At 40.1% G+C, this 14,941-nt stretch overlaps 1 protein-coding gene across 5 annotated transcripts in view; it reads right to left on the reverse strand.

The window, feature by feature from the left end:
• Positions 1 to 14,941, reverse strand: part of GK (glycerol kinase) — a 74,038-nt gene that overhangs the window by 41,084 nt on the left and 18,013 nt on the right. For 3 of the 5 annotated variants that reach the window (XM_078064166.1, XM_078064167.1, XM_078064168.1), the window contains exons 4-5: positions 10,371 to 10,448; positions 1,291 to 1,383 (exon numbers count right to left, since the gene is read on the reverse strand). In XM_078064166.1, coding sequence (XP_077920292.1) covers positions 1,291 to 1,383; positions 10,371 to 10,448 — 171 coding nt within the window. The remainder of the gene's footprint in view (positions 1 to 1,290; positions 1,384 to 10,370; positions 10,449 to 14,941) is intronic. The other 2 variants (XM_036068775.2, XM_078064170.1) reach the window with 1 other exon arrangement.

Genomic DNA, 14,941 nt, shown 5'->3' on the forward strand with positions numbered 1-14,941 from the left:
TCACTGAACTCAGTAAGGTAAGTACAGACTTGTGAAACTTTTTAGTTATGTGAGTTTGATGAATCATGATGGAAGATATATTTCTCATCAAGGGACATGAACAAAGGACCTGAAAGTCATTGTTCTGGGCTGTTTAATGACTCAAAGCCTCCTAGATCATGGTTTTTCTGTATTTTAATGTAAATAATCACTAGGGAGCTTAAAGATGGACCCCATTCCCTGAAATTCTAGAATACTAAGAAGGTCCAGGGAGGGAGCCCAGAAATACGCCTTTTAAATAGGTGCCTGCCTTTTAAGAAACACTGCTATACTCCACAGCAGTGGTCCTTATCCAGAAAGCACAACGAGAATCCCCTGGAAAAATCTGAAATCATACATTCCAAGCCCTACCTTGCAGGATTCTGGTTGCAGGTCTAGGCAAGGAAGGCCCGAGTCTTTCTACTTTTGCTATAAGCATCCCAAGTTATTCATATTCTAGAACTTGAGAAGCTCTTTTCTAGGGCATGATCTTTAGGATATGCAATCTGTTCCAATCATTTCTTTAAAAACCAAATGACAGACAAACTGATGACCAGGTGGCTCCCCTGAGTCCCAGTGGCTCTGTGACTCGATTGCTCCTGGACAGTGACCACTTACATAACTAGGCACTTCACTCCTCACTTGAGAGCTTGCAAGTATCCACAGTGGAATCCACAGAATCAACCCCTCAGCAAAATGAGTCAAGACACCGGATGTGAAATTCGGAGACCAAAGTTCTAGATCTTCCAATTTTGCCACCAACAAGCTATGTGACTCAAGCAAGTCATTTCACCCCTCGTGGCTTAGATTTCCTGACTATAAAATAAGGCAGTTGGACTAGATGGTCTCCGTAGTCCCTCTCCTGCCATTATTCCATGATCACAGAAGGCTGGCAGATTCACTTTGTTTTTACAGCCCAAGAGATTAAAGCAATTAGAATACATGGAATGGAATTAGTATAACTGCCAAAGAGAAAAATGTCAGTGGTTGATACACTACCAAACAATTCACAAATGCTCAAAATTAATTGAATTAAGAACAAAAACATTAGAAAACTCATTAAAGAAGCTAAGATGGCAGAATTAGATTTGCAGGAAAAGAGACCAAAAGCCAAAGAGAAGACCCCAAGCTGGAGGAGGAGCCCCTTGCGGAGGTAATTTCCGAGAACAATCAAAAAAAGTGCCAGATCCACATCCAGCAGCGGTGGTCAATTTCCCCCATCGTGTCTGAGTCGGAAGGCCGGGAAGTGAGCAGGAGCCGGAGCACCAATACCTGAGGAAGTGCCAGCAGCTGGAACTGAAGAGCCAGAGGGAACAACGGCAACTGGATCTGAAGGGCCAGGAGAGACTGGAGAGACTGGAGCGGCTGGAGCATTAGGAGAAATAATGGCAATTCATGCTAGAGGTGGCCCGATTCAAGGTCTGTGTTCTCTCGTGGACCACTGGGAAAATGGGAGACCACTTGGGCAAGTTCCCCAGAACGAACATTTTCTACGCATGTGAGCACAGAAAGAGCAAAGGAAGAGACATGGAGTGGACAGGAAACGAAGACAGGGCAGTCTGAGGCTCTGGTTTGGTGGACTTCATCCATGTGGACAAAGGCCAGGGAAATACGTGCTTCTACTTCAGGATGACTCTTCCCTACCTGGCCACGTATCCGCGCCCTGCTTAGAGAAGTGGCTCAGCTGGTTACTGACTGCTCACCCAACCCGTGAATCGCAAAAGGCTGTGTGCTGTAGCGAGTGAGCCTTCCCTAGAAAGGGACGCGAAGGAGCGTGCCACAGTCTCTGTTGCGGCAATTTACAGGAAGACGGGAAAAGGCTGCTCTGGGAAGGCATGGCCCCAAGAAAGCACTTCCCTGATAGGGTGGCAGGAGGTGAAGCCCACCACCACAGACAGGAGAAGCATGTCCTGAGGGAACAGGGGATTGCTAAGTTCCAGAGTCATTTGGAAAAAAAAAAAGAAGAAGAAGGAAAACAGATGCTCGGGAGTCCAGAACACTATACAGCCTGCTTTTATAAGGCATGTCCCTTATTTAGACCCAGTAAATCTGATTTAAATGGTTCAAACCATGAAGTAAGTAAGTTTAAAAAAACCCAGTTGGATGATGCGATAAACTTTCATTTGTATTAAATAAAGTCACATCCAATGTAGGTCCATTAGATTTGGTCTGGTCTAAAAAACAGTTTTAAGAGTGAAGAGAAATGCGGTTACCTCAATGCCCACAGACCAGGGCCAGTTTGGTGACGTAGTTACAGTCCAGAGGAGGAGATGATTTTGAGAATATTTAGAAATTTGTATCATTTTTGGTTAGTCAGAACAACAGAAGGGAAAAGTACCTAAGAAAAAAATTTAAAAATAACTAGAAATAATCGGAATTATTTTCAATGGACTAGAAGCAAAGGCAAATAATACATCTCCTCTGGGAGGGCTGATTGTGAGCAGCTACAGGGCTGGCAGGGAGGTGAAAGCGAGGCCCCAGGTTCCGGAGCACACCCTAAGCAAGGACTGCTGACAGTTACACAAAGTGTTATCAGGTTGCTTCCTCCACAAGAGATAGAATAATAGTCAACCAGATTGCACTGCTATGTGTTATCACTTGCCAAAAGTTAAGCTATTAATTAAGCTGGGTAAGAGGTCACTTGCAAAGGAGAAGAGGCTATAATTGATGGCTGTCCCTCACCTGATGACATTTTCAGAAATCACATGGGGCCAAAAGAAAAATGGAGAGTTAGGGAGGGGGGTGATTTAAAACATATATATGCCCCAATGTGGGGGCCGAAAACTATTTCAGCTCTTAGGTGTATAAATGCCAGAATGCCAATGATTCACATGAGTGTGTGTGACCCAGGTAAGCTCTGCATTTCTCCTAAGAACACTTGTCATGTATAAATCAATCATTCCATTTGGCATTCCTGGATTAAAAAGACTATCAGCCCATTCAGAACACTGGCCATGGCTAACACTACTGAAGCCTTCTAATCTGCTAGGCACTCCAAGTATTCTACATGTATTAACTCACTCATTTTTACCTCATGCCTAAGAGGTCCACACTTTTAATTTCTCCAATTTAACTGTTGAGGGAACAGGCACAGAATGGTAGTAAGTGGAAAAGCCACGATTTGAACCCAGAGTCTGAATCCAGCTTGAAACCCCTACGACACAGGTAAGCCAGGATGAATTCAAAGTCTTAAACGGAATATAAAGAAATACTGAAGATCAGAAACCTCAAAGTTGAAATCAAAATCAGTTTCTTTTTAAATTGGCCAGAGTTGAAGAATTCATTAAATGCAAACTACACAGAATTTTTTTACCCCGCATTGAAGGAAGTGTAAGACATTCAAAGAATCTTGTAATAAAGGACTTGAAATAAGGAGAAATTAAGTATATCTGGATCAAGCTGAATATTCTAGATCTTACAAAAGTAAAAAAAAAAAAAAAACCTGCTCCCTTCCAAAGCAAAACAATAAAAACAAAACCACACTTCTGTTGTTTAAAGACAAGTGTGCTTCCAAGTTTTAGGTAGCTTGTCATTTATGGTTTTCTTTCGTGCTGATACTCTGAAATATAATCCAGTCCCAGAAAAGGTTAAAAAAATTGAGCTCAAGGTTCCTTCAGATCTTGATAAATTATTACACAGGCTTAATCACTGGCTCAGGGTTTAACCAGTACATAAAAAGTAAAAAAGGCGAAGAGGATGATCAATGTTTACAACTTCAATACTCTGCGTAAACAATTATATGTCATAGGGAACTGTATTTTTTTTAAAGATTTTATTTATTTATTCGAGGGGGGGGAGAGAGAGAGAGAGAAGAGGAGCAGAGACAGAGAGTGACAAGCAGACTGTGCTGAGTACAATCCTGAGATCATGACCTGAGCTGAAATCAAGAGTCGGACGCTCAACCAAATGAGCCATCCAGGCACCCCTATTTTTATTTTTATTTTTTTAATATTTTATTTGAACTAATCTCTACACCCAAGTGGGGCTCGAACTTACAACCCCAAGATCAAGAGTCACCGACTGAGCCAGCGAGGAGCCCCACAGGAAACCTTAAATCCAACATCTTAGAAAAAAATGTTTGCCATACCATCTAAATAAAGAAAAATGGATCGAAGACAAATGATTTTTGTTGGTGGTTTTCTTACATATACTAGAGGTCTTAAATCAGTGACTCTTGCCTCCCTGGATATTAGTCTTTAATATGAATAATATTTTTATATTAAAGCATGAATTGTGCTCTATAGAAAGCTATTGGAGCAAGGGTCATATGGCACTAGGCTTGCCACGCACACCCATCAACTATAACAGAGAGTGACAAAACCTGTCCAAGAAGGAGGGCAACAGTTGGGCCACTGTCGTTAGGCCAGAATGTTTTACTGGTGGTGTCAGTGAAACGTGCACATGAAGATCTTAAACATCACGGAATCAAGCCTTTCCCTCCCACTTCAGTGCTTTTGGCCTTGGTTGTGCCGTTGTAGTTGTGCTCGGTTTCCTCTGTGGTGTATTTGTAAACCTCAACCTTTCTCTCACTCAATACTTAGGAGACCGCAAGGTGTGTAGACCTTAACTAATAATAAAAGTTGGTTTTAGAAGGAAAAGGCTTAGAAAAATGGCAGCAGTTGGGGGTACAGGGAAGTCTGTGGAGGGGCGCCTGGGTGGCTCAGTCGGTTAAGCATCTGCCTTTCGGCTCAGGTCACGATCCTGGGATCAAGTCCCGCGTCGGGCTGCTTGCTCAGTGGGGAGCCTGCATCTCCCCCTGCTTGTGGTCTCTCTCTCGACAAATAAATAAATAAATAAATAAAATCTTTAAAAAAAAAAAAAGAGGGCGCCTGGGTGGCTCAGTTGGTTAAGCGACTGCCTTCGGCTCAGGTCATGATCCTGGAGTCCCGGGATCGAGTCCCGCATCGGGCTCCCTGCTCGGCGGGGAGTCTGCTTCTCCCTCTGACCCTCCCCCCTCTCATGTGCTCTCTCTCTCTCTCAAATAAATAAATAAAATCTTTAAAAAAAAAAAAAAAAAAAAAGAATACTGATGAAGGGAACACTAAGAGGGGGAGAGAAAAGCACCACCACGGGGGTAAGGATGAGTGAAGCCAGGCGAGAGAAGCCAAACAACCCAGGGCCACAGAGTTCTTGCAATCCAGCCGGGAGGCCCATCTGAGTCAATGGCTACATCAGGGCCTGGTGACAGCAAAGCGGTGATGCCAAGTGACACTGCTCTATTTTAGGTACCACACCAATGTTTACCTCACTCACCATACAACACATACATTCTCAAACTATATGAAACAGGCCATCTGTGCCTCAATGGACCGATTTAAACTTTTTTTCTGTGCTTGTAACTGTATGTGTTACAAAAGACATCAGTAAACACACACACCTTTATTGCAAGCAAGAAAAAAATTGCCTTTCTCAGTCTTCAACTTCTACATCAAATGGATTTCAGGTCCACTAACAGGACGGGTACTGGGGGTGAGTAAGCTGATTGCTTATTAAGGACCCCTGGGCCATAAACCAGCAGGCCACATAAAAAAGCAATTTTTAAAAAAGAGAAGTGTAGACTGCTTCTCTCATTGGCTTGTCTATAACAAACGCTGCTAATCAGTTACATAATTGAGTAAGTAAAGAGAGAGATGAAGAGGACAGGCCTACAGTGATAGATTTATAAGAGAAAGAGACAGGAGAGAGAGAGAGAATCAAACCCACAGACTGATGGGTTTGATTTATTCTTTGATATAAACAAAGAAGCTCAAAGACAAAGGTAAGTGAAAATCTAATTCTGTTTCCACCAGTCCTACCCTGTGTTAAGAGAAAGCTGCTGAAGATTTAATATTATGTTGATAGTCTCAATTGCGACTTGCATGGAGATATGACACCTGAGCCTTTTCCTGGGTGACATAAAATTAGAGGCAGAATCTATCCTTGTCATGACCAAGTGGCTTCCCTTTTCAGCTAATTAGTCCTTCTCTCTACTACTTTTCTATTCGCCTTCCTCCTTCTCACTTCCAGATTCCTCTCCTTAGCCTTCTGAGTCACAAAGACAAGCACGGTGCCTGCCTGGTTCATCACTAGCTGCCCAGGGCTCATCACAGAACCTGTACCCAGACGGGCACTTGAACTTTTGTTGAATAATTTACATTCATTCCTACAGTGAAGTCATCTATAATAAACTGAGAGACTCACCTCTCTGGTACCGACTTTAAGTCTCCATCTTACATTTGAACAATCTCTTTATACAAGAGCCACAAGCCTAATTGCCCAGAAATGAGCTTTGATTACAAGTCCAATACTCACCTTGTTCGAAGAAGCAGGCTGACACCCCTTAAATCTTAATTTCCTTCTGTTCTCGGAGGCTAAAAATCTTGCAGCCCTGTTTCCGCCCCTCCCACCCCCATTTATCTTTATGTCCTATCTGATTTACAAACATACAGGTTGTGACTTTCCTCTAAAAGGTCTCTCCGGTTTGCCTTCTCTCCACTGTCTTGGCACTAATCCCACCCACTGATTAGTAATCTCAACACCTTTGCCAGATTTTACTGCAGAGAAATGAATCTCGTCCTTTTTAATATACTTACTTACATATTTGGATTTAAATGCCTTCTATTTGTCCTTCCTTCCTGTTTCACATTCCTTTTTCTTTCCTTTCTTGCCTTTTTTTTTTAATCATTCAATATTCCCCCTTTATAAGCTTGTTAATTATACATTATTTTACTCTCATTGCTTGGAGATTATTACAACATGCATCCTTGACAATACAAGGACCTCAAAACAGTTTAGACTCATCTACTCTAAATTCGTTTCATGTACAACTGTTGTTGTGTATTTTAATTCTTAATAAATTTTGAACATCGTTAAGATGTTATTGTTTTATGCCATCAAAATTCAGTTTTTGTCTGTCTTTGCCTCTATATTTCACCTTAATTACTTAAGAATATTTTCACGGGTATAGAATCCTAGATGGAAGTTACATTCATTTAGCACTTTAGAGATTTCATTCTATTGTATTCTGACTTACTTTGTTTCCATTGAAAAATCAACTGAAAGTCTGTGTATTTATCTTGCCTGGGAATCACAGTGCTTCTTGAATCTGTGATATCTTTCATCAGTTTTGAAAAACCGTATCATTTCTCTTTCCTTTTCTCCTGGGGCTCCAATTATAAATATGTTAGACCTCCTCACGTTACCCCATCTTTCTCCCAGATTCTTTTCTGTTTTCTAAACCTTTGTCTCTCCGTGCTCCAGTCTGGTATTTACTTCTGATCTCTCTTCCAGTTCACTAATTCATTTTCAGCTGTGTCTAATCTGATGTAAAACTCATCAACTGAGTTTTTAATACAGTTCCAGAATTTCTATTTTTAAATTCCCAACTCTTGGCTAAGGTGACCAAACTTGTCAAGGCATTCCTTGAACATGTTGATCATGATAACTTTAAAGTCTGATAACTCTAATATCAGGATTTCCTATGGGTTGGTTTCTAAGGTTATTTGTTTCTGTTGGTTTTTAGTCATGTCTTGTTTTGTATGCTTGATTATTTTTTTATAGAAAACTAGAAATCGTATATGAAGAACTTTAGAGATAATTTTCCTTCAGAAACGGTTCATTTTTATTTCTGAAAGAAAGTCAGGCTAGGAGCATTAGCAATCTTAGATCACCATAATCCACTCAGTGCTTTAAATTACTTGAATCTGGGCTTTAACTCCTGTGATGGGTAGTGTAGTCTCAGTTTACCTCACTTCTAGGGTTGGCCCTACACAGTCGCAATCAAAAGTCTAGGATTTTGCCCATATTCATCTCTATCCCGGCAGCCTGACTACCTTTTGCCTCCCTATTTCCATGAACCTATGAAAATGCTGCTTAGCCTCAGATACTCCTCATAGAATCTACGAGTACTTCTAGGGAATAAGCAGCACCGAATGCCAGGCTTACTTCTCTGGGCTTTCCTTCTCTCCTGGATCTTGGTCCCATAATTCACTGCCTTGGTAGCCTTCCAGTCCCTCAGACAGTTTTATTTTGTTTTGTAATTTTTGAGCTGTTCTTGGTAGACAGGTGCATTTGAAACAATCCATTCCACCATATGGGAAAGTAAACTCTCCTTTATTACTCACTTTGTCCCATGTTACCCAGTGTACAGCTTTCAGCACTCTCTATATCCGCACCAACCCCTTTTTATCCAAACAAGAACATAGGCTTTGGGGTTGGAGAGGTTTATGTTCAAACTGTGGCTTTACCTCTACTTACAGCTATATGGCGTTGGACAAGTTATGTAGCTGTTCCCCCCATAATTCATTTTTAAGATAAGGCAAGTAAAACCTGCTTCAGGATCATTGAGATTAAATAATATGAGCAACGTGTTTAGCACAATCCATAGCACACAGTAATGTTAGCCCTTATTGAGCATTATTATCACTGCTAGTTCTATTAAAACTAATAAATAAGTCACCCTATCTGCGAATCTGATCAGTCTCTTCACTCTTCGGTGAAATATGTGTAGACATTTTCACCTTCATAGCTTGTTCACACTAGCCTTCATTTTTCCCTTTTCCTAATGTAATCCAATACATTCTTCAAGCCCTAAGATGGAGTCCAAGCTCCCCCAAAGGTATGCCCAAAACTCAAAATCCATACTAACATGTACTTGCTCTAATTCCTATTCATTTTAGCAGCATAGTTTATCAACGATTCCCTAATTCTGTGTTAGTCTCTTACCAAAAGTAGATTACAAAGTGTTTATAAAACTGGCCAATAACTCATATCCTCCATAACACACTCAGTATAGCACCAAACACATAAGAGCTTCTCAAGACATGTGCATGGTTCAGTATTGAAAAAAGTTCTTCATATCCCATAGATGCAGTAGAAATTAATACTGGAAAGCACATAGGATGGGGCACAGAGGGACAAAGGTAGAAGAAAAGGAAATGAGTATATAAGCACATCAGAAAAGAAAATATTTCTGGTAAAATATTAACTTAAATCTTCTACTTTAAGTATAACTTCAACTAACCTAGTTGCATTATTTTAAAATGACAACTCAAAGTCCAAAGTTGCATTTTTACAATTCAAAGGTTAGAGTTTAACAGGAACTTTTTGGTTCCTTTGAGAAGGTCCTTCCTTTTCCCTAAGGGGGAAAAAAAAGTAAAACCCTAACTAGTTCAAGAAGTTGGCAAATAGTGATCCATGAAAGAATACCCCCTAGGTATCAGTCATTAAAATTGTAATATCCTGCATTACTTGTATTCAAAATGATTTGTTCATGAAAATGAGAACAAAATAAATATTTAAAACACGTACTTTTGTGTAACAGGACCTATGGTTGCAATTCTTTGACATTTTTTGAGTCTTTAATTTTTTTATCACAAGTACAAAAGACATACTAAATGGTCTCTGATAACACGGTAACTTTAACTACCTTAATTTTTTATAAAGATTATTTCCAAAGGTTTCATGCTACTCTTACAAGGCACCGTTTTAGTATATTTTCTGCTTGAATATCACTTTCTTCCAATCAATACTAAAGTAACTATACTACTAAAATAACTATCAAGTAAAAATAGTTCGCTCTAGAAATCATCCCATCTCTGACAATTTCTGCCTCCATTCCCCATCTCACAACCTGGTATTTTATTTTATTTTATTTTATTTTTTTTTTTTTTACAACCTGGTATTTTATTGACAAAAACTTGTGTTTTGCCATTTGTGAATAGAACAATGCATTTTAGTGACTGTATATTTACAACAAAATTTTCCTTTTAGCAACTGACAGTGTCATTTAGTGCCCAAATATCATGTGCGAAGAGTATGCTACATTATACTCATGGTCATTTACATTTAAGTAAGATGTGATACCTAATGTTGGTATATTTGAGATTTTGAGTTTTTGAACCCCTGCTGAAATAGCCAAATGTGTAGCAGAAGGAGCTAAAATGTTGAGATTTTATTTTCATAACCTCAGATGAGTCAATTCAAATTCCTAGATGGGAAGAACAACTACCCAGGTACTTTATAGAGAGATGACTGTGCACGCGAGTAATTTTGATTTTTGAGGGGAGGAGGTGAGATCTCTTTTAGGTGTCAGAAACAGCAGGGACTATGAAACAATTGTGGCAACACTGAACCATTTGTATAATACAAATAATCAGGAAAAGGAGAAAGCAAGGGAAAGACTTAATTCAAGATGTGAATAAATACATGAGGATGGTAAATACAGAACAACTAATTTCTTAGAGGACTATTCTGGCCATCCCATCTGAGTATAGGAAACACGACTACATGCTTTCTCAGCCAGACATTTCAGGGTGACAATGTTTGCAAGTGGAGAAAGGCCTTGCATTTGACATACACAAACAACAGCTTACCCACAGCATTGTAGAGAGGCTCTCCAGTTAACTTGTCCCAGACTACAGTGGTTTCCCTCTGGTTACTGACACCAATAGCTTGAAAGAGAAGATTAAACAGAAGGGAATACAAGTCAAACAAGTAGAAAACTACTTCAGGAGAATAATTCTCATGTGTTTTGTTTTGTTTTTTTACAGGCATAACTAAACATAACAATTCGAAAAAACATCTGGCACTTTTATAGTGGTATTGAATATACTGTCTGTGAGCGGCTCCAGGAAAAGTAAATACCCACTGTCGAAATACCCACTGTCGAGTGCTTCTTTTTATTTCTGCAAGACTGCTTCCCACTTCACTATGAGCACACGAACAACATGGATTCAGATCAATATCTCCCAAATGAAAGGCTCCCAGGTTACCTTATAAAAAAGGGAATGCACTAATTCCAAATTTACAATACCCAATTTATAATTCTTTGGAGACCAATAATCACCTCATCCATTTATTTACGAATTGCTATAGGCAATTTCCGTCTGGGGGCACGCACACGCGCCTGCATTTTAAGAAAACAGCTACAGATAAAATCCTTCACGCTGGGCAACCTCCTACTGCGGTTCTTTAGAAATTGTTTTGTTTCCATATTGGAATATGTTCTAAGACATATGAATTTGAATAAGGCATAAATACAATATGCGATGGCATTTACATTATACTGACCTTCACATGACTCAAATGCTGTAGTTACAATTATTTTAGGTAAAAATACTAATCCATTCCATTTTATTCAACAGCTTGATTCAGCTAAATCAGAGGTTCTCAGACTTGGCTGTACATTCGAATCAACTGGAGAGCTTTTAAAAAAAGTATCTGTGCCCAGGCCATGACCCAAACATTCCAATTTAACAGACAGGGGTAGGAACTGAACGTTAGTATTTTTCTTTAAAACTCCCCAAGTGATTCTACCGTGCAGCCTGGGTCGAACACACTGGCCTGCCTGAAGGATCCAACTCTCTTCTCTCAGAATGTAAGGTGAGGACCGACTTTAAAGGCTATATAATCAATAACAGGTCTTCCACTTAATTTCCCCCCAAACCATTCATCACGTGACCATTCAGACAGCGCTTCTAGTGACAAAATACTCACTACCTCTCTTGAGGCAGACCAATCTTTATTCACAACTTTTGTTATTTTAAAAAAAATCCTCTTCTTTGTAGCTTTCACCTACAGACCTTAGCTGTAGTCTTTGGAGATACATGGAAGAAGGTTAATACTTCTACATGCGAGCCTTTCACAAACTTGAGGCAGCTACATTGTCCCCGGGGTCTTCTCTTTCCTTGTGTAAGCTAAACAGTCCAGTTTCCTTCCACTACTCCCACCATATGGCATGGTTTATTTATTTTTGTTTTAAGTAATCCCTATGCCCAGCATGGGGCTCAAGTTCACAACCCCAAGATCAAGAGTCAGATGCTCTCCCGACTGAGCCAGCCAGGCACCCTTCCATGTGGCATGATTTAAAATCCCTTCACCACCCCTCCTAGGAACACGCAACTTTGTCCATACTGTTCAAATTGTACACCCAGAATAAAACACAATAGGAATGTTCTGACCAGCACAGAGCTGAGGGGGACCAATAGTTCCCTTGTTCTAAATAATCTTCTTTTTAAAGCTCAAAACAACAGTTTATTTTTAAAACAATATATTAAAATCTAAATAAAAAACATAATTACTTAGATTTTACTTTAAGGAGATTTTATGTGTAATAGAGAACAATGAAAACTGGCTTATGGAAAATGAGCAATATATATATTTTTTGAGGTCGATAATTGACATTAGTTTCAGGTATATAACATGATCGGGTAGGTGTATATACTGTAAAGAGATCATAGTAAATCTAGTATCCTCCTGTCACCGTACAAAGTTACATACTATGCAATACGATATTGTTGACTATAGTCACCATGCTGTACAGTATATCCCCATGACTTATCTATTTTATGACTGGAGCTTGTGCCTCATCCCCTTTCTCCCATTTTGCCCCCCTCCCACCCGCAAACACGGCTCTGTTCTCTGCATCTATGAGTTTTGTTTGTGTTGTTTTTTAAAATTCCACATAAACGTAAAGTCCTACAGTGTTTGTCTTCCTCTGTCTGACATTGCACTTAGCATATGCTTAAGGCCCATCCATGTTGTCACAAATGACAAGATTTCATTTTTTAATAGCTGAATAATATTCCATTGTATATTCCACTTGGATATCCGTCAGTGGACACTTTGGTTGCTCCTATCTTGGCTATTGTGAATAACTGCAATGAACATAGGGGTGTATCTATCTTTTCGAATTAGTGTTTTCATTTTCTTTGGATAAATACCCAAAAGTGGACTTGCTGGATCATGTGGTAGTTCTGTTTCTCCTTTCCTAAGGAACCTGCATACTGTTTTCCCCAGTGGCTGCACCAGTTTGCATTCCCACCGACAGTGCACGAGGGTTCCCCTTTCCTCCACATCCTTGCCAACAGTTGTCACGGTCTTTTTGAGAATAGCCATTCTGACAGGTGTGCTGGGATATTTCATTGTGGTTTGGATTTGTATTTCCCTGATAATGCGTGATGATGAGCATCTTTTCATACGCCTGTTGGCCATCTGTAGGACTTCTCTGGAAAAATGACATTTGGGTCCTGTGATCATTTTTTAATCAGACTGTTTGCTATTGAGTTGTAGGAGTTCTTTTAATTTTGGATATTAACCCCTTATCAGATGTAGGATTTACAAATACATTTTCCCATTTAGTAGGCTGCCTATTTTGTTGATGGTTTCCTGTGCTGTGCAGAGGCTTTTTAGTTTAGTTTTTGATTACTGATTCAAACTCTTTGCTAATGTTTGGCCTATTCAGATTTTCTATTTCTTCATGATTCAGTCTGGGAAGATTGTAGGTTTCCAGGAATGTATCAGTTTCATCTAGGTTGTCCAACTTACTGACCTAGAATTGTTCATAGCATTCTCTTACGGTGCTTTGTATTTCTTTGGTATCAGTTGTAACTTCCTCCCTTTCATTTCTTATTTATTTGAGCCCTTTTTTTTCTTAGGGAGTCTAACAGTTTATCTAAATAACCTTTATCAAATGCAAATTTACTTACTAGAACACCTTTTCTAAAGGTATAAAGATGACTGATGGTCTACTTCAAGAAACTTAAGAGACACAGGGTAAAAGGAAGAGATTTGGGGGCATTTCCTTAAAAACAGAAGACACTAATGTTTGTAGGAATAAAGATGGAAGACCAAGGAGAATGTGCAAGAGGGGGCAGGGGAGCTGGAAATCAATGGGACATGGTCTTGATTCTTGTAGTGACAAGAAGGGATGAGATTAATGCACAGGTGGAGGGAGGAGCCTCCAGAAGGACAGAAGGCTATTGCTTTCCTTGTGATGTGGGGAAGTGGGTAAGAGTTCTAGGTATTAAGTACAGGAACAGGAAATGAGGAATTAAGCCCTCAGAACCTCAATGTTCTCTGTGAAGTAGCACACAAGGTTATCTGCTCAAATGGGCTCAAGCAAAATAGGATCATGAGTTTGGGGCACTATTCAATTAGAGCTCAGGCTCTGAAGCCAGACTGTTAGGGTTCAAATTCAAATTCCTGTTTCCTAGCAGCATGATCCTGGATCTCAATCTGTTTTATCTTCTGTAAAATGGAGGTAACAGTTCCCACCTAACAGGGTTACAATGAGGAATTCCTGAGTTACTGCGTACTACGACAGTGCCCGGCACATAGTAACTGCTTAATAAATGTTCCTTTCTGCTTCCATTCATTGTCATCAATATTATTATTTCTAAGTAATTAATTTATTTTAGAGAGAGAGAAAGCACAAGCAGGAGGGGCAGAGAGAGAGAGAGAGAGAGAGACTCTAGAGCAGACTCCACACTGAGTGTGGAGCCCAACTCAGGGTCAATCCCATGACCATGGGATCATGACCTGAGCCGGAACTAAGAGTCGGTCACTTAACCGACTGCACCACCCAGGTGCCCCTCATTGTCATCAATATTATTGAGGACAGAGTGGACTAATAGTTGCAGAGAATGGGACTGAGCTAAGCAGGACACATAAAGGAATTGCCCAGCAGTACTGGGCGCACAACAGAGGCCAGAGAACTCAGTGGGACCTCAGCAATGGACTGCTAAATTGGAATACCGTGAACATGATAGTTTTAGTGACAACTTCACACTGGGGGATCACAATGAATTCATGGTCCAGTAAAATCTCCTATTCTTCCCCACTACATTAATTTTCCATAAACAGACCGGCTGCTCGCTTAGCTACAGTCTCGGAGTCACTCTCCTCTGCCCTTTGGGCTCCCTTCTTTATTGGCTCATTTTAACTTATATTCAGAAATATAATCTAGGGCTATTTTCTATCTGACTCATTGGTCACAGGTTCCTCCCTGACCACTCCTTCTTTCCCTTCTATCTTAATTTGATTCCTTTGTGCCAAGTAAATTGCTTTTCTTGCGGACAAAGTCCAGCGAGAGAGCTTCTCCGGGTTCTCCCGCAGCCATAAACGTATCTCCATTACTGGTTTCTCCTCAGGGCACACAGGCCTT

The sequence above is a fragment of the Halichoerus grypus genome, chromosome X (genome assembly GCF_964656455.1).
Source record: "Halichoerus grypus chromosome X, mHalGry1.hap1.1, whole genome shotgun sequence".
In the NCBI taxonomy this organism is placed as follows: domain Eukaryota; kingdom Metazoa; phylum Chordata; class Mammalia; order Carnivora; family Phocidae; genus Halichoerus; species Halichoerus grypus.